This window comes from Pithys albifrons, chromosome 3 (assembly GCF_047495875.1).
Source record: "Pithys albifrons albifrons isolate INPA30051 chromosome 3, PitAlb_v1, whole genome shotgun sequence".
In the NCBI taxonomy this organism is placed as follows: domain Eukaryota; kingdom Metazoa; phylum Chordata; class Aves; order Passeriformes; family Thamnophilidae; genus Pithys; species Pithys albifrons.
Window position 1 is genome coordinate 26,570,677 of NC_092460.1, and position 20,272 is coordinate 26,590,948.

A 20,272-nucleotide genomic window follows, 5' to 3' on the forward strand; every position below is an offset into this window, starting at 1 on the left:
AAGCTACCACCTTAAAGTAATTCATTTTTCTGCAGCTAAAGCAGCATTTTGTGGAAAGAGGGAAAACATTCACAAAACTGCTTCTTCCAGATCTCTCTGCACAGTGTAAAAACCTGCCAGTACCTGAAGACTGTTCTCCTGATCACCTTTTATGCCTGCACTGTGCAAATGTTACATACAAAATGGGTGAGACTGTTTTTAAACAAACAGAAAAATCATATGCTTCAATTCTTTGTTTCACTTTGGATGAAAGCTTGAAATAATGGCTGCCTTCCTCAGAAGACAACCACCTCTACTAAACAAAAACATACTTTAAGGATCTGTAACTTGTGGCTTAGTGTACACACAAAAGAGACTACAAACAAAACTGCACTTCAGGATGTTCAAGATTATTAGGCCAGCAACTATCTTTTCATAGTTTGTTCAGCATCCAACGCTATGGGGCCAGGTTTCCAGGACCCATACGAGTCTCCATGGAAGTGTATGTGTGTAGGGAGAGAAAGCATCATGAGATTATTTTTGCTTTACTTCATAGAGAGTTGTGGTGCATCTCTGGGTGCACTTTATATTTCTAATGCAAGTCCATGTATCTAATCAGCTTTTAACTTCCCCAGTACATACTTTCAAATCATGTTCAGAGGGACACACCAGTGGCACTCCACACTGTCTTCCTATTTATTTTTAAATGCATGTGCTCTTATTCCTGTTGGGAAAGGAGACAAGCCAGCATGCCTGCAGAGACAGTGCTGTTGCTCCCAGATCCTGCCAAGCTCTGCAGCAGCCTGCTTCTTTAGCTTGGCTCCTGCTGAGCTCTCACCATTTGCCCTCTCTGAGCACTGCCTGCCACTGCTTAGTTCACAGAGGTCCTCAAATAAAGAGTTAAAAGCTGTGCAGGAAAGTTGGAGCAAGCCTGCAAAAACATTTTGATAAGCTTGTGTGCAAGTGAAAAGGCAACAGTACACAATAGCCAGGAGTCCACGTGCTCTGCCCTGGGCTAGACATAAATTCTCCATCCTGCTCTTCTGCTCTAAGTGATTCCAGGTCACATCCATACATCATGGAACTTTACTGTTGTGCTTACGGTGTTTAAACTCGGGGCAGGAAGCAGCTGGGCTCCAGTGTATGATCTCATATGGATCTGGGCAGATATTTCCATGGCACAGCTTTAGCAGGCTTAATTTCTGCACCATACCTGTGTTTTTCTGCCAGGGGAAGGAAATGCCATGTGGACTCTGGCAGAGGCAGTGGAGAATTGATAGCAGAGTATCTCCAGAGGGAAAACTGTGTTGCATAGATGTCGAAAACCAAACAGCTACCCAAAACTGAGGGAAATATAAAGATTGACAAAACAATAGCAAAACACAGGTTTTGTGTCACCTATCTATTAGAAGATACTTTGATCCATGGTTAGCCCTTTGGCAAAGCTATCAGGATAGAAAATGGCAGTAATTCTGCTCCCCCCAACCCAACCAAAATCTTTCAGAAGACTGTCGAGATCAGGTCTTTTTCCCTGCCTTATTCAGGAGGGGTTTTTTCCATCTTCCCCCATTGTCCCCAAGTCAGATGGGGGAGTATCTCACAGAACCTGCATGGTTTTCTTCTCACAAGTTATGTCAATGGTCAGAAAAACAAGGCTCTGAGTAAGAGATAAAGCTGGGTTAGGTGGGTGATACTAATTTTTATAAATTGACACCAGAATAATTAATGTAAATGTCAGGAAACTTTGCCCTAACTCCTACATGCACGCTAACATGCAATATCCAGTAAGCAGCTGTGTTTTCACACAGTTAGATCAAAGAGGCTGTGGATCAAGAAGGTCATGGTTTGGTTACAGTGTCTAAACAACTAAATCAGTGGGTACCACTGGGCCTGTCACTTGATCTCATTACCCTGACCTCACCAGCTCTGGAATTTAGTGACCTTCCCAGATCAATATTTCAGAAATGACTGCAGCTTTATAGTATGCAGAGATTCTCTCAGTGTTGGCTAAATAATAATATCAGAAGTCCAGGAAAGGGGAAAACTTGTCCCCCCTTTCCCATTAGTATGCATTTCTCAATCACTCTGGAATACAGAACACACCCAGGGGGAGGAGTGATTTTCCTTTGCAGTTTGAATCAGAGTATTTTTTTCAATTTACTATGTTGGAGATCATAATCTTTTTTGCCTTTTTTTTTTTAAGCAAATTGGTATTACAGCCTTTCTTACATCTTTTTAGCTCATAATTTCCAGGACTGTGTAAAGACACAAAGGAAGCTTTATTCCTCTTTTTTTTTTTCTCATTTTTACCTCTGTAAACAGAAATTTAGGCTCCTCAGTTGTCAACATTAAATCACGTGCAATCGTATTTCCTTTTGCCAACTTTCATTGTAGTATCATGCATGCAAGGAGGAGGAAGCCAGGATCAGTTCATAGCAAATATACTGATAGTACTTTGTTTTCTATGCACCTGACACCTGTTTGTCTGGTTCCAGCTCACCAAAAAGTCTACACTGGCCAGAAATTAAACTGAGTTTCAGTCTCCAAGATTTGGCTTTGTTTTGGTTTTTTTTTAATTTTGTTTTTCACAATAAAAATAACCTACTTTTAAAAACTTGGCTAAGGCTTCCTCTTTAAAGTTTTAATAGTTCTGCTCCACAAGCATAAACTTGGCAACAAAATCTCACAGCTTTATCGTGAATCTCTCATTATTTGGATTTTTCTGAAAGCATCAATATTAATACTGCATGATTGCATAAGGAAGTGGAGTTTGGGCACGGATAAAGAGCCCCAACCAAAGCTTATTTCTAGGCCTGCCACTGCGAGGTAGAACTGAAAGCAATGTCAAACTTCCAAAACATATGAGCAAGTAAAGACATGTATGGCTTGAATAGCAATGGTGGGAGTCATCAGGATTAGGGTTGTCCCCATTCCCTGACAATAAATAAATAAAATTGCATAACATTTTGGAGTCTGAATACTGAAGTTAAGCATTCAAAATCCTGCAGTTGTGCATTCTGCTGATGGCAATGGCATGCAAGTGTAAGAGGCTTTCTCTAGCCACCTGGAAAGATAACACCCACCCCCAGCAGCAACGCACCGCAAACTGCCATCCCTCAGAGATGGCCAGATGGTTGTCTCAGCAAAGAGACAGGTCTTTAAAAGTAAGGACTTGCGCCAGTGGAAAGTCTCCTATTCTCCAAGAGACACATTTTCTGCCAGAACTGTGAAAGATTCTCCCAACACTTCTGTTCTCAGCATTCACACACTGAACAGTAGGGATGATGATTATTAAGGAAGTTTGGCTGTTACCAGAGCAGTGACATTTCTACTGCAAACTAAGCTTCCCAAGCCTACCTACAATGCTGGGATATACAAGCCCGCAAACTGACTGAATGCTGGTAATCCCGCTGGGACTGCCACAGAGATCTGTCTTCTCCAAGTTAAAGCATACAAAGTGAATTTATTCTGCTCCGTATTTCAGAGTTCACACTTCAAATTAGAGCAACTCCATGGAATTCAGCAGTGCCACTCTTACTTTACAGCAAGATAATAAAGATCATAATCAAACCTTCTACACTGCTAAGGTATTTCGTAGTTATGTTGGTTGGGAAAGGTATATTCCTCTCATCACAAAGGCATGCATAGTTAGATTCCATATGTGTAAAGATTATTGCTTCTGATGTGGCTGGCTCTGACTTTACCTAGGGCATTTGAGCACCCTTACAGACTAAACATGAACAACAAAATGTTCTTCATCGACCAAAACTAATTTAAAATGATCCATTTAACTTCTATTTGACAGTTAGAAGAAGGCTGATTGATTGCTTACTTTTAGATAGCAAGGTTAATGACTCTTCAAGAAACAACTCCAAAGTATGCTGTGGTGACATAACATAAATAGCGAGGGATGGGAGTTCCCTTTTAATTTCTTTTTTGGTAGTCAACAGTAAGGGAAATGGTGGTTACAGGAATTAATCTCCTCTGCCTCCTCTTGTGCATACATATCCAAGTGTCAAATTTCATATATTAAAGCAAAGCCAGAGCTATACCCACATTCACCTCTGCCACTGCTGAACTACCTGTCCTGCCCAGGAATTCCTCACCCAAATCACAAATACCTGGTGATATCCGTGAGAGGGAGGGGGGGAGGGAGAGAGATGCTCATAGAAAATGTAAACAACAGTCAGCTAGTATTTAAAAGAAATAGTTGTTTCCCATTGACTCTGACAGGCAAAGCCTAGATTGAAACAGAAATTTCAAAACACAAATTATGCAAGACATGGTTTCCATCTAGGAAAAAGAAGTCTGTTTCTCTGAGTGTTGCAGTTTCAGAATTGAATGCATCCATCTTGGGACAAGTTGCTAAGTTGGACCACATGTATTCCCACTCATTTTTGATGCATTTGATTCTCATCCAACTGGTGGCCAAAGCTTTGTCTGAACACACCTTGTCCATACAACGCACACATTTGATATAAAGTCTATTACCCAATTTGAAAACCCCACCATGCAGTTTCATAAGCAGTTCAATAAGAGGAGGGCTAGCATGAGACTAGTTTAAATGAAATAAAGCCTCTGAAAATAATTGACTATACCACATACTACCAAAATCCCCTAAATAACAACATATCAGTCAGAATGTGTCAACTGGCAGGAGCAAAGTGGCCAGCAGACACTCCAGGGAAGCAACCCGGCCTCAGGACCTGTGGCCTGGTTGGCCAGTAGGCAAGTGCTCTGGGCATGCTAGGAGCTGTGCAAGAGGACAGGCAGGCATGATCAGGCTTGGCAAGATTAGGTCAAGTGAAACATCGCATAAACATGATTGCACAAATCACATCACTGACAATTTCCATCACTGTACCATCAGCCTGAGCATTCAGAGTTTTGCCGTCCTTGTGTAGATTCTCACCTCAATAAATAAGCATGAACTGCTGAGATCTGGTCCTGTGTCTCTAACACTGCCTGTGCTACCTGCAGCCACTTAAATGAAACACTATTCCTTGGTGAAGAGAATACAGTCTAGCACCTAGCCTGGATTCTGACCAGATCATTAGTGCAAGCACTAGATCTGTCCATAAGGGAGGAAAAAAACCTCACCATGACCAGAAGGTTGACTTAGATGGGTTGAAGCTCATTGTCTTGTCTGCAATTGAAAGCACTGAGCTCTACACTTGAGGTGTTTAAACAAGCTCCTGCCCATACACAAACTAAAAGTTCTCCCAACTAGCAGTGAACTTAAATTCCTCTTGTTCAATAGTTTTAATAGCTTGTACAAATAAAAACAGTAAAACAAGCGATGGTCTTAGCCCACCATTTCGCACCTGGTTACGCTTCAGCTCAGTTCCAAGCAGAAACTGCTGGAACCCAAGGGTCAAGACTGAGCACAGGGAAAGCTGTGATTGGTTGATTGATTGATTGGGTTTTCAGAGATTTTTTAATATGCAGTCCCCCAAAATTCTGCAATGCTCAGGAGGTGCTGTCCGGATTCACTGTGACAAGATTCAGTGATGTGCTGTTGTCAATAAGTACACACACTTCATTCTTACTTGCTTTGCTTAAAGTACAAATCATAAATAGTTGTCTGTGACAAGTTCCCCAGTATTGAACTTTCACAGCTGCCAAGCAGCATGCTGCAGAACAGAACAAGGAGGGCTATAATTTTCTTTGTTTGGTTTGGTTATTTGACCTTCAGTTTTTCAGTTGTCCTTGGATCAGTCTGGAACTAAATATAGTCCTTTCAGCATTATTTATATGTTTAACCCTAAGCTCCCCACGTGTGTCAAGGGACTATCACAACACTGTTCTAAATTGTTCTAACAGCTTATTTTAAATTGCAAAATGTCCTTTTTGGAAAAGAATTGTCAATTAATTGTGATTGCATAAACTCCTACCAACTCTCTTGTGTTTTGTAACAATTTGCACACAGCCTACAAGACAAAGCCTCCAACTTGCTCAGAGAAAGCTCTTGAACCTGTCCAGCCCTTGAAAATGCTGCTTGATCTTTAAATTAACACAATGATAATGATTTTGGCCACCAGCTATTTACAAATGCAATGCAATTTACAAATAAAAAACAAATAGATGGATCAGCTACATCCTTGGGGATCGACAACCATGAGGGTTGAAACATTCCTTAGTTTGTAGAGATATAGTGCACTATTTGGAACTGAACAAAAATTCACCACATTCAATGGAAAGTCATTAGTGTTTGACTACATATAGGAATTCCTCCTGAAGAGAGTAATATGTTTTTCAGTCAAAAAGTCTTTACCAAGCAAGGAAAAGACAAAATAGCCATTATGATAATCCTCCATGAAACCTTGAGAATGGACATTTTCTGCCTCAGGTGGTGGTTCTGTGGTGTCTATGTCAGCTACAGAGCTAACCAAAACAACAAAGAGCTGGCTGGGTGGACAGGCTCACAGATACCCACACAATTTCTATCGTGTAAGAGCAATTTCCCCTATATGATCACAATTCTGCAAACAGCATCAATTTTCTTTTATTTACATAACCAGTGTGAGGAACTTCACAGAAAGATTTATGGTGCAGCTTGGGTTTCTGTGGGGGTTGCTCTTTCACTGTATCAATATTATGTTTAACAACATTTTGCAGTCAGAAAAAGGTTCATGGGAAAGTTGAAAAATAAAAAAGGTAAGAGAATTATTTCTAACTGTACTCAGGTACGAAAGAAAAAAACACACAATAATGTTCTATCACTGGTCTAAGCAATGCAAGCCAAATACAGCCTCTGAATCTAAAGGGCTGGCACTAGTAAATCAGCTTATAGTGGGTTATTTATGAGTTCAGAATTTCTTGGATAATTAATGAGATAAGCTGTTCATGTACACTTTACCAAAATGTTTTTAAATCTTTCATTCAGCTCTATAACTTGACCAAAAATAGTGTCACCCAGAAAAACAACCAGCCCTTGCTGCCAGCAACTGTGACAAGATTTCTGACTGTTAACCACTCCCTTTTAAACGCAAATATTCAAAAGAACTAAGCACTTAAAATATTTTACTTCTTTGGGAAATAAAATAAAAAGTCAGCTATGTTACAACACTTACTTTTCATTTCCTTAAAGCTCTGAGTTCAAACTCCATAGAGGCTACAAACATAAATGCTCAGACATAAGCAAATCACCTTGGGAAACACTTTCAGCAATACAAGTTTTTTTTAAAAAATTATTTACGTGCACTTGGCAGTCAGGGAAATTTCTACTGAACTTTTATTGCTGCTCTCTAACAATTGCACAAAGTAAACGGAACTGAGTTCTCAAGCAAGTTTTGAGATCCTGTTTTAATGATTCAGCAAATTCAAGTTAAGAGCAAGAAGTTCCTGATCAAAACCAACTCAGCCCACTACCCAAAGCATTGATCTGGTAGATAAAATCTCTGATAACTGAAATTTCTTAATATGGAAAAGTGAACTTCACACCAAATCAGGTACAGCCTATCTTCTCCCAGTAGCATAGCAGAAATATTATCAATTATATGCCTTGCACTTCAGTTAAATAACTCAAAATAGTCTCATGTGCTCACGCTGGTCCAGATGAGATCTGCCTTAGAGAATGATCTGATGCTGATGAGTGTAAATGCTGCAGTGACAGGTAGGTACTGGAGTGGTGGGGAGAGACCACAGTTTTTCCAAAAACACAGAACACATCAGCAACAGAATGAAGATACACAAGGCAAAACCAAGGCAGTGTCACAAAATACATTCAGGGTCAATAGCTAACATCCTTGTTATAAAAGTTCTATTGGTTTTACCCAAGGTTATTTCCTTAGCTGCCAGAAGTCATTTGACTAGAGATGGAATAAAGGGGTTGCTTTGGGCACTGAGCTTGATCTATCCAAGGATCAGATCAGTTATGTTCAACTGCTTATTTAGAAGCTGTTTGTTCTGAGTCACTCACTATGTATTTACATATAAATGTAAATGTATACATATATGTGTACATACACGTATACATAAAAGCTTTCAGAAGTGTTTTGGATGAGAAACCACATTATTTTCCTTCAGTTCTCTAAACCATGCTTTATCAAGATGACCAGAAGTAGTGCTGCCAAATTTTACTGCCTTCCTGCCTGCCACAGCAAGCTCCAAGTTCCTTTACGTCTCAGAGTACTGACTATTTATGGCAAAAAGATAGTCCATTAACCTAGCAATGTTCGAACTTTTATCACCTGCCCCTGCAAGAATGGATACTACTCCTCCAGGCCCCAGCTTAGGATCATCTGGCATAGCTACCATCCTCCTGTACAGAAGCACATCTCAGGAGGGGGAGGTGAGCACAAGGATGCTGCTGAGATAAGACATATCTGCAGCTGCACCTCTGCCAATGGCTGATCTGCAACTACTCCCAAGCATGTTAGACCTTGCTGTGCACTTTATCTACCAGCTCCTCATTCAGACAATTCTCTGTTCTTTCCCACACATGATCTCCTCCCATGGTGCTCTGGGTCTCGGACGCCATCCCTTGCAGCTTTTGGCCATTTACCTAAGCCTCTGAACAGTTCACCATAGCCAAACAAAAGCAGGAAAGCAGCAGGTGCCATCAACCAAGGGCTTACAACAGGTTGAAGGGGCCACTTCCTCCTGCCTTCCATGTCTCATTCCTGAAACATGCTTGTGCCCAGCCTGCACTGGAGAGAAACTCCCCCCGACATAGAGACACAGGCAAGCACACACAGGGCAGCAAACTCTGAACAAGCTATTTTGCTGTACCCTCATCCCTGACATGTTTATGACGCACTCAGACTCAGATTATTTCTGTCCCTCATCTTCCCACAGACAGTAGTCCAAACCCATTCAGAGGGAAGATGTACTGGCTGTGGCTGCAGAGTTCCTCCAGCATATCCTCCAGCAAGTACACGCTATTAAACAATCAAACATCTCAACTCCGTTAGTAATTTTATTACAGCATTGTAAAAGAAAAAGTGATGTTTTGTTTGGGTTTTTTTTTGTTTGTTTCATTTTCAGTGATGAAGCTGCCACTGTCTGGAGGAAACCTGTGCTTTGCATACACAGAAAGGCACACACGTATTTCATATGGTGCATTGCAAGCTGCACAGAATAGAAAGCAGCTGTAGGAAAATGGCTATAGAGAAATGGTTCTCCTGGGCATCATCTGTTGATTTGTTTTGTTTATAGAAGGAATGAGATTTTTATCTCTGCTCAAAATATAAAATGCTTCCATGGCACTGAGCTCACTGCTTGGCTATGCTGTTACTCAGGAACGTAAATAAAATGGGGATAAGGGGGGAGAAAAAGGCTTTACTGCACAGAATACACAGCAATGTCAAAAATTAAAAAGAAAAATGTCTGCCAGTGGTACAGTTCAAGCTGGAAAGAGGAACTGAGTCACCAGCTATCGTGGAAATAAAGGCCTTCTAACTATGCTTGTTAACAGCTTGAGCCTGCTAAAGCCAAGAAGGCAGGTTAGGGATAACTACTCAAATCTCATGCCTCAAATCCCAGTCTGAGTCCTGGCAGGATGAACACCCTTGCACTGTAAATACACCAGTCCTTACACAATTCCTGGCCTGTGAAGGCACAGGTTCCTACAGCCCTTCCACCATCTTGTGCCCACAGTTAGTATTCCAAGGTCTCTCTGCAGCCTTGCTGTGGGGAGATTCCTCACTGCTCTGTGTCTGACACCCAAGATCTGACAGTCACTTTCAGTTAATAATGCAGCCCTCTGTTCTAGGAGAGCAGCAGATGGCTGGTTTGCTACTCAAATTGACAGCATTTCCATTCATATTAACCAAAAGTTGTATCTCAGGAAAGAAAATAAATTGTGAAACCACTGTATACTGAATTACTGCAACAAATGTAAACTTTTTGAAGTTTGAAACCACAGCTACTGAAGATGGTGCCCAAACTATGAGAAATTACCTTAAGTCTAAAACGTTCTAGTAGACAAACCAAGCTAAAAATTCTTCTGAAACAGGCAAGGCTCAAGGTTTGCTGCCACAGGTAGGAACAGTTCTCACAAAACTCAGGATCTTTTATCTTTGCACCACCTATTCTTCCCTCTAAAGAGGACATGAAAGACAGCAAGCCAGACACATATCTAGAAGTGGAAGCTGCTGAACGTTACTCCAAACAACCCTGTTTCATGAGCTAGAGTAGATCTAAAGTCTGTTTGGAACCACTGAGAGGCATTTGTTCTTCCTAAACCTGTTGGCCAGAGCTCTGACCTGAATGGCTACCAAGAAAATACATGGTCAACCCAGAGTCCCATACTGGGCACATTCATCATAGCTTTCAGAGACATTAATCAATCAGTACAATAGTGTTACTGCAATCTATCCTGACATAAACATACAGCTTCTCAGTTGGGCTACCATGAAGTTTATACTGAGAACACTCTTGAGATTGCTGCATCTTGGCCCAAGGTGAGTATTTCAGAAAATCTTAAAACAGAGGTTTGTTAAATTCTTTGGAGAACCGACTGATCTCATTGATATTTTAAGAGATAGAAGAAGGCCCTTGCAGTCTTGACTACTATCAGCCACTGTCTCTCATACTGAAGATCCTTTAGCTGTTCCTTCCTTTCCCAGGATGGCTTTATTTCATGTCTTTCCCACATTTCAAACCATGTGACTTGACAACCTCTTCAATTGTTATAGGTCTGCTGAGAGAGTGTTTACATAAAAGCTCTTTGGAGCTTTTTTGGATGAAAAACCACAAACATGCATGAGCAGATTACATCAGATTTATTGGTACTAAGGAAGTTAAAACAATATTTAGGGTTACAGGTTCAGAACTCTGTCAGTAGTTTTCATCCAAGAGCATTCATTCAGCAGGAGCTTGTGATCATACAGTTACCAATTACTCATGTCCTCTAAAGCCCACTGCCTTTTCATGCTTCCCATACCCCTCAAATCCTGATGACTATCACAAGGCTTTTACTATCTGACAGGAACTATTTCCAAGAAGTAGGCTTTACTTGATCAACACAAGCACACAGTGCCCCATTCCCTACTCCCAACACACTTAGTTCAGCTCCTTTCTTCCAGCCTAAATTTGCCCAAACATACTTGATCTCAATCTCTAATAACCCACTACAAATTCATATGGAATCCTATACTTCTGTTCCCATTCTTTCCAGTCCCTTTCCAGCCATTGCTAGGTATCCAGCTTCTTTTCCTAATCCAACAACACAGTAATATAACAGGTTTTTCCTTTCCCTTGTTTGTTACTTCCTTACTCTCCCAACAACCTCACAAGTTCTACAGAACTGTGAGAGCAGCAACTGGCCAGGAAAGAAACTACCAAAGGAATGGCCACGGAGCATCTCCCATGTATTAGATGATGGCCCCTGCATTAAAAACCCTGTGTTCCTGTTGACCTGCACAACACTTCAGTCACAGATAATACAAGTCAAACAAACCAGTAGAGCTTAAAGGAAATTGTCACCAGTTTAAGGAATGGCACATAAAAGTGAGGGAATAAAGAGGCAGACATTACAGAATCACAGAATCGATTAGGTTGGAAAACACCTCTGAGATCAACAAGGCCAACTTATGACCTAACACCACCTTGCCAACTAGACCATGGCACCAAGTGCCACATCCAGTCTTTCTTAAACACCTCCAAGGACAGCAAGTCCACCACCTTCCTGGGCAGCCCATTCCAATGCTCAATTTCTCTTTCTGTGAAGAGCTTCTTCCCAATGTCTAACCTAAACCTCCTCTGGCACAGCTTAAGACTGTACCCTCCTGTCATTGTGATTAAACCTCATTTTCTCAAGCTCCTCCACTGTTTCTGTGAAAGTGAAATAAATGCTTATCCAAACCCAAACCAGAAAATACTTTGAGCTCTTTCTGCTGTTTCACAGCAGCTAGCATACACTGAGCTCATGGAAGAGTACAATTTGTTTTCAATGGGGAAAAAAAAGCCCAAAACGAAACTAGGGAGATAAGAGACAGAAAAATCCATCTAAAGATTTGGGGTATGTCAAGGGGAACTAATAAAAGACAATCTCTCAAGAATCTGTCAATATTTTGTTTTACAATATTTTTCTGACAGCTCCATTAAATACTGTATAGAACTTCCCTACAGAAGAGCAAGGCATGGCAACCAAAGGCATTAGTTACCTGTGAGCCAGCAATGAGAACAAAACATAACAAACGTTGGTATGGATGAAGTCTGATGCAAGGAGAAAAAGGAGTGAAGAAGAATATAGGCAACTTCTTTTAAATGATGGGACCAGTGTTAAAGGATACAAGAGAAGGGAGAATACAGACCTGTGTTTCAGCACTGAGGATTTCTAACTAGTCAAAACTGCCTACCATTTTAAGTTTTCATTTAAGAGGTAGAACAGGCAGGCTGGAAGGACACTTGGTCTGGTATCTGAAATGTGTGGAGAGGCAGCACCAATGCAATGGGATAGAGTGTCCAGCTGCTGGTACAGGCAGAGCCTCCTCTCTAAGGAGGTTGTTCACATTGCCTTCTTTCACCAACTAATTTCAATTCCATCTGAAGCACTGTCAGCAGTGTATTAGGTTCCTCAAGTTCCTAATACAATTAGTAGATGGAGGCAGGAACTCCTAAAAGCTAATTCAGTGCACCCAAAATCAGTTTGCGAGGTGCCCAAATATCCCAAATTAAACAAAGCAACCTGCCCCAAGGCAAACAAGAGATCAAAAGTTAAAACCAAAGTGCTGGCCCAGAAGAGCAAAGTGAAGCTCCAGAGAAGACCTAGGCAGAAGTTGCCTGATGGAGAAGTCAGAGTAATTCCCTGCCTTAACAGTCTCTCCTGCCTTTGCAACCCAGTGCAGACCAGACTCAGCCCATGCAGGAAGGGAAAGCAGAAATGGGAAGTTCAAGGGCAGCATCCAGCTCCTGTTTGCTCTTGCATCATTTGTGTGCATTTGCACCATGCTCCATTGGACACTACAACTGGAGACCACAACAGAAGACAGGTAAATATACTTGTTTCATAAAAGGAAACTATCCTATCCCTGTACATCTACTTCAACATACTATTAATGCTCTAATCTCCATGCAGTAAAAACAAACTGTGCTTTAATATGGGATTTAACGGGGAGAGGCATGAAAAGGTTTAGGGAAAAACAAAGACCACAAGGAATTAATTGGCTAGATATTGACTTTTTCACACAGTTTTTAGGGTAAAATGCACCTTCACAAAAGCAAAAAAAACTCACAAGCACTTGAAGGCCTTCAAATAAACACCACTGGATGTGTAATATCTAAATCAAACAAAACAACTTGAACACAAGAGGTTTCTGAGTTTTGCAGTGCAGTGCAAGCAAGCAAAACCAAATCTGTACAGCACTAGAGGCCCAGCTATGTTTATCAGGATAACCAAGGTGTTATAACAGCCTCTGGGGTTATTCCAGAGAATCAAGCTGTGAAGCTACAATAGCAACAACAAAAAACTGTTCTACACCTTCCCCAACAAATAAGACAACTTTGTTTACCAAAAAGCAGCATAACCAGGGCACTGAGTAAACTTTTCTGGATGATCAAATGTACTTTTTTCAGAGAAAGAAGGTATTTAGTCATTTGTGGTGTGGCACTTTTCCTGTAGCTGACTCTGCTCCTTCTCAGGCTCACCTTGAGATGCTTGATTTAGCTCAAAGACAAGGCCTTACATTGCACAGCTGTGGGATCAAATTAGGTTTGACACATTAGTGGGAATTCCGGATTTGCTTGATGTGAAACTGCATGACAGACAATTCAGAATCTTTTAGGGTTTTTTCTGTCATCAACAGCAGTTTGCTGATGTTTCCTGTTGAGTCAGATCCTCCCCACTTTCATAATGGGACATTCGAATGAAGGGGAGGGAAGCAGAATCATTTCCACTGGCATAATGGCCATTTTAGGAAGAAAGAAAAACACCAGCTGGGGTTAACAGAACATAAAAACCCCCAAAGCTCCCTGCCTTCTGACCCTGTAAATTTGATGCTCGGTTCACTGTAACCTGAGAAGCTACAAGGTTGTAATAGGGGAAGACTCACTAGGGACCGTAACCCTAGACCCCAGCTTAGAGGTTGGACACAACTAGAGGAGGGATGTGGAAGATGGAGACAAGTTTAGCAGTCATAGCCCAGTCCCAGTACAGGAGCACCAGCCCCTGAGCACTCTTTGTCTACAGAGCTGTGCTTTCTGCCAGCAAGGGCAACAAGCTTGCTTTAACACCTGAGGATTAGGATGCCTCTCTGAACGTCTCAACTCAAAGACACTGACATGAGAGAGGAGCTATATGTCTTTCTGAGTGTATGTTGGTGCTTCCTACCCAGGCCTGTTTCCCACTGCCTTTGATGGCAGCAGTGACAGGTGGAAAAGTTAGGGCCTACCCATCCACAGTCGGTCTTGGATACAGAAAGGATCCATGTTTTGTAGTGTCTGTCACTGGGTCTGTCCAGAAGCATTATCTGAGTGTGTTACAGAAAATAATGTGCTCATCTTATGCCTGCACTCAGACAATAAGCCCACAGCTCCAGCTGTCAAATATCTTTTGTAAATACTGAATTTTTGAGGAGTAAAAATTGGTCCAAGATCTAGCATTATGCGGCATCTAGTTTTACCTAACTCAAGCCCAAAGAGCAAGGTTCTGCAAAACAGAATGAAGTTTCTGCCAGAGAAAACTCTAAACCTTCCCTTTAGAGTCCTTTCCAAAACCACAGGATGCAAAGTAAAGGCAAACAAGCAATCATATTGAAGTCACCTGTATCAAAAGACTACCTGTCCTGTAGTCTAGGACAGATGTGGTACTGACTGATGAACTCTAACACAACTACCACGTCTAAGTATCTCCCGCATCTATCTGCATGCAAATGTCTGGATTTAAGACCAGTGGAAGTTTTCATTCTTTTTGATCAGAGTCTGCAAATGTTTTGGCTCAGGACTGACTCATTATGCAATGGGTGGACAGTACCTTGATCGAGTGGAACCCAAATTTCTTAGTCTCTCTATGCATGTCTGTAACACAAGTGGTTATCAATATTACTGTAAAAACGTAGAATGTAAAAACAACACCTTTCTGAATCACTTAGCTTTTCAGAAACAGACAAGAACACCATTAGTATACGTTTTGCTATGTTTGAAAGCATGTAATTAGACATGTATCTTACAAACATAAACAAACACTCCCAACCAACTTCAATGTTTCTAAAAAACCCCAGGTTTGTTTAGACAAGGGGTTGATAATCCAGTTTGAACACAGGTATCTGAATGCTGTGACAGCTTCTTCATAATGCTCAGCTTATGGTACATTAAACTTTAAAGCAAGATAAACTCCTGCTTTCATTTTATCAAACATCTAGCCAGACAGCAAAAAGAAAGACACAAAGCAATGTTTGCAGCTACAGCCAAGCATGGGATATCCAACTCAGCATATGTTTGAAATGAAAATGAACAATATGTTGCATAGATATACTACTGTGATTTGCAATAGAGAATATCGCTGGGATTTGTAAATGTTAACCTCATCCCTCCCTCAAGTGTTTGGTTTTACTTCATGCCTGAAAAAAACCTGAGATTCACAGAGATTAGGCAAATAGAGACAGCAGTGCCTGCAACTGAGACAGAAAATGCTCTTAAAAGAAACTGCTCTGATAATCAGTTTGGGTAGAATAAATGACAGTGGGTGGGAGGGACACGGACAAGAGATTTTTTTTAAGTGCTAAGTATTATGCCACTGAACTTTAGGTATTTAGGCATATTATGCCTTTTGTGGTGGATAAAGCAGTTTAGTTGCCTACCACAATAGCAATGATGTAGCAACAACCACAGAAGAACCTGTGATACAAAATCCGCAAGAAGAGACTTTGACCTACCGAGAAGTAGAATGGGGAGGGTACAAGATGACTTAAGTCCTTCAGGAATGGGAGACAGCAAACAGGGTCAAGCAGCCTCTTAAATTAGCAGATTATCAAAGAAACAACCTCAGGTTTGTTCTTAGCATTTCACTTCTGAAGAGACTACGCACCCAAAAGCTTTTCAGTGATTTCTATTCCCAACATTAAATCATTAAAATCCCTCTCCTTATAGCTGACTTAAGGTCATGTGGAAGACAAACACAAGAGATTAAACTTTCACTGACTTAAAATTGACACACTGCACTACAAGCAGGCATTGCCTTCATACTACGCTGATGACAACACATGAAAAATTAGACATGTACTATTAAATGATTTGTTATAGTTACTGATGATCTTCATTTTACCATAAATAATGGCCAAAAAAATTATCAAATCATCCAAGTTTCTTTCCAAGAACTGTATCTTCCCTAGAAGTTTATTTTTGTGCAGCTATAGCCTCTCCTCCCTTTTCCAATCAACCCTTTCTTCATATGACCTCACCATACCCAAAAATGTGAAGAGATTGGTCTTATCACAGCTTAGCAAGATACCACCTGCCAGCTGAACTGTGACAAATCACAGCTGGCCGTACAATACACACACTAACAGTGACTGAGACCAAGCCGACAGGCAGCAACTCAAAGCTTTCATTTAAACCACTGAGTACCCCAAAGTACAACCAAATTCATACTAAGGAATTAGCTCAATAATGCAACAGTTGCCATTAGCATGTTTCTATTCTAGTGCGCATCAGATCTTTCGACTCTCTCCTCTCCCTGCAACTGCCTTCTGTTGAGCCTTATTAAACCTTTTACAGCCAACAAGGTGGACAAACTGGCTGTTCTTTGTACTCACACAAGAGCTGACACAACATGACCCCGATCAATCATAAGTTACTACCATAACAAAATTTACAACAGCAAATATTCATTCCTCCCTTCCCCCACAATTGCCCTTCTGAAAAGATACTACCCTGGCAGAAGATGTTAGAAAAAGAATAATTCAGGAGTTATTAAGAAATGAGAATAAGGCTTAGAACGAAAACATAAACATCAAAGGAACTTTAAGAGTTATTACTTTATTATTACTCCTGCCATACACAACACTCATGTTTTCTGACTCCTAGAAAAGCCAGATAATCTTGTCTGCAACATGATTGTAATAAAAACATTCTCTAGAATTAGGAACCTGCATTTCTATTGGCAACCATTTTACATGCTGTTTAACCCAAGGTTTCAGCCTCAAATAAAGGAAGCTGTGAGCATGCATTGAGTTTTACTCATTTGTTTAAACAGGCATGCAGTATAAAAAGCTTTATGCAAAATGGACTCAAATGAGTAAGTTGACAAGTTTAAACAACAACCACCACACTAGCAGATGTGCTTCGAGACATTAACCTTACAGATTCAGTCATTGTATTTTACTGAGATAAATGGGTCTGAATAACTTAGCCCGCAGGCAAACCTACCAATAGCCCACAGATGTTGCCCAGCATATTTCATTGCAGGTTTAAGAATCAGCAGCTTCTCCTTGGAATAGTGACCTACAGGCACCTGTATTTAATAAGCTGCTTAAAAATCAACCTGAATCTGTAGATCAACAAGGTTGGGTAGTAATAACTATTGGCAGGTAAGAGTATAAAACACTTACCCCATATAAAACTTCAGCTTCCTTTCTTTGATTGTTTCACAGAACTCACCTTCAGCCAGAAAAAGAGACACACCGAATGGTGTGTTTCTACTGTTAGACGACTTCCTACCTCATTGCTAAATAGAACGTTTTGAAACTTATATGGCAGCCCCTCAATTCAGCAGTCAGTGATACAGCCACACGAGTCTGGTTTAACTCTGCAATTAGAGCTAGTTTTGTTAATTGCAAGACTGAATGTGCACTAAATCACCATGTTTTAACTTCAAGGGGAGGAACAGCCCCCCCAAATAGAACCAGAAAATGAGGCTCTGGACAATCATACATCAGAATGTACCCAACACTTACACGGAGCACTTCTGTGTCTTGAGAGATTTCAGCATATCTGAAGATGTCCTTTGTAGAACTATCAGGCTCTTTCAGATGACTGGCAGGCAGCCAGATCTCACCAGCTGATCTCTTGCTTTTCTGAACAGTGGACGTGTCTCTGTCCTCCCTCTCATCCCCTTAAGCTCACAGAGATGTCCAGGTCAGCAGCTAAACAGCATGGTCTTGGTTAAAGATCTGCTGCCATTCTTTTTCCCAATAAATTTCAAAGGAAGTAGGGCTTGGATATTTATGATGATGTGAGGAGATCTTGTTAAGAAAGTAGGGTCACCCTCCTGCTTTATATGGCAACACACATCAAATATGAGTTTTACTCTTTTTTGTGTCTCTAGACTCTCCCTGGACAGGAGGAAGTTGAAGCTCAACAGTGTGAAGGAATAGCAAAATACATGTAGAACAGATCTGTCGTTTACTTTGCTACAACAATTGTGCGAAACTCATGGTGCCATCACTACTCTTCTAGATTAACTTTGGGGTTTTGTCACATGTTCTTTTTCTACAACCATCCCTACAACTTTTTCTTGAACACTCATACAACTGAAAAAAAAACAGTCTTTGACTGAAAGGCAGGAATTGAGGAGACATACAAGTAAAAACAGTCAGAAAAGTACTCCCAGTTCAGCTAATTTAATTTCTGAAATAAATTGTTAGGACAGGGTGGGCTTTTTCATTTCAGCACAGCTCACTGCAATGCCTACTGTGCTAACCATTAGGGCTGCTGTTATTCTGATTTGTATTCACTAGTCAGTGTGCAAAGAACAAAAGAGGAAATTCAAGCAGCAGTTAAAGTGTCTGTACACTTAAGCCACCTGGCAAGGGACAAGTGTGCACCATAGTAAAGAGAACAGGTCCAACAAATACTTGGTTTCTTTCTGACCAATGTTTCTGCTTCCCACAGAAATTAATAAGAAACCAACAAATAAGTTCTTAGTTTTGAAGACAATTACTCTTAGCAGTTTGTTGGTAAAGCACTTAAAAGACAATATTGCAAGGAGAGAATTTGCTAAAAGCATCATGAGTTTTGTATTTATTACATCTGCATCCAAACCAACTCCCCCTCCATTTCTCTCCTAGGCAATTATCTTCATTTTCCCTTATGAATAAAAGATTCTGTAGATGTTGGTGGAGCTTCAGCAGGCTTTGTGTCTGATACACAGCCCATATCACCGTTATCACTTACCAATAGAGCAGGCCCAGAAAGACCACCAGCAAAGCCAGGGTGACTGTTGTACTATTCGTTTCCATAGAGGCAAATGCCAGGAGATCTACAGGCTCCATTTTCCTCCAGTACAGCTCCAGCCTTGAGTGCTGTGTGCAGGGGAAAGCCTTGGCAAGAGCTGATAAAGCCTTCCACGGCTATATGAATGACATCTGCAACAAAACAGGAACCGAGAGAACACAAACATGTCAAGTACAAACTGCAAACCTTTCCTCTTCTCATCGACTGCACACTCTGAGACAGAACTCGAAGGTTCCCTGAATGGTTGAATGTAGCAATTTCCCCCCTCCCACTGCTGTTGACTGTCATGCCAGTAAATATTTACATATCCCCCGCTTGAGACATCGGTGCTGCTGATTAGCTTTTTAGACACAAAGTGTGGGAAACTGGCGAACGTGAGGGGGGAAAAGAGGGGAAGAGAGCCTGACCATGTTACAGTTCATGGAAGAAAAATATCAAGACACTTCAGGTGTCCCCTGGCATACAAAGAGTAGCATCCTCTGAAACAACAAAAACAGAGCATTTTTGCAACATAAAACTTCATTAGCACCTAATTTCCAAGTTGGTTATATATTGAAAGAAAGGAATAAAGTAAACCTTAAATTATCACAACTAAAAGGAGGAAATAGAGGAAAACTCATCTAATGTGACTACTAGGACAAAAATAGAGGAAGAACTAATGACAGGAAAATCCAGCTGTAGTTCCAGACCCATAAATTAGCCTCTGTCCCATCAGTTAGTCTACACAGACAGCACTATTTAGTTGTATCATCTCAAGTTCATGGGTGCTACAGCCAATGTTCGTCACTCAGTGCAGTGTTTCCCTTGGAGGTATAATTAACCAGTCTCTCTGAAGATACTTTGACTACCCCTAAGTTGTATTTCTAGTATCAGATTTAACATCAGTATGGCCAAATCTACAATCTCTACATTGCAGCACAGTCAAGCTGTCACACTTCCTCAACAACCTGCACACGAACAGTCAAGCTTATACTGCAGATAAGGAAATGGCTTGTTGTGTATGAATTCTTCAGCTTTCTCCCGTATGTTCCTGCCCACAGACCTCAATGCTGCTTCAAGCATCTGATCCAGTCCAATTAGGAAGGTAAAACAGAAAGTAAACCTCAAAGCACTTTTATGAGATAAGACCACCAACCTGTCACACGCTAAAGTAACCAAATTCTATAATAAAAAAAAA

General features: G+C 40.9%; 1 protein-coding gene across 3 annotated transcripts in view; it reads right to left on the bottom strand.

The window, feature by feature from the left end:
• The window catches only part of TBXAS1 (thromboxane A synthase 1), a 274,193-nt gene that overhangs the window by 222,165 nt on the left and 31,756 nt on the right, over window positions 1-20,272 (bottom strand). For 2 of the 3 annotated variants that reach the window (XM_071551088.1, XM_071551087.1), the window contains exon 2: window positions 19,036-19,226. In XM_071551088.1, coding sequence (XP_071407189.1) covers window positions 19,036-19,133 — 98 coding nt within the window. In that variant the 5' untranslated portion in view covers window positions 19,134-19,226. Of the gene's footprint in view, window positions 1-19,035; window positions 19,227-20,272 lie in introns of those variants that run through there. The other variant, XM_071551089.1, reaches the window with a different exon arrangement.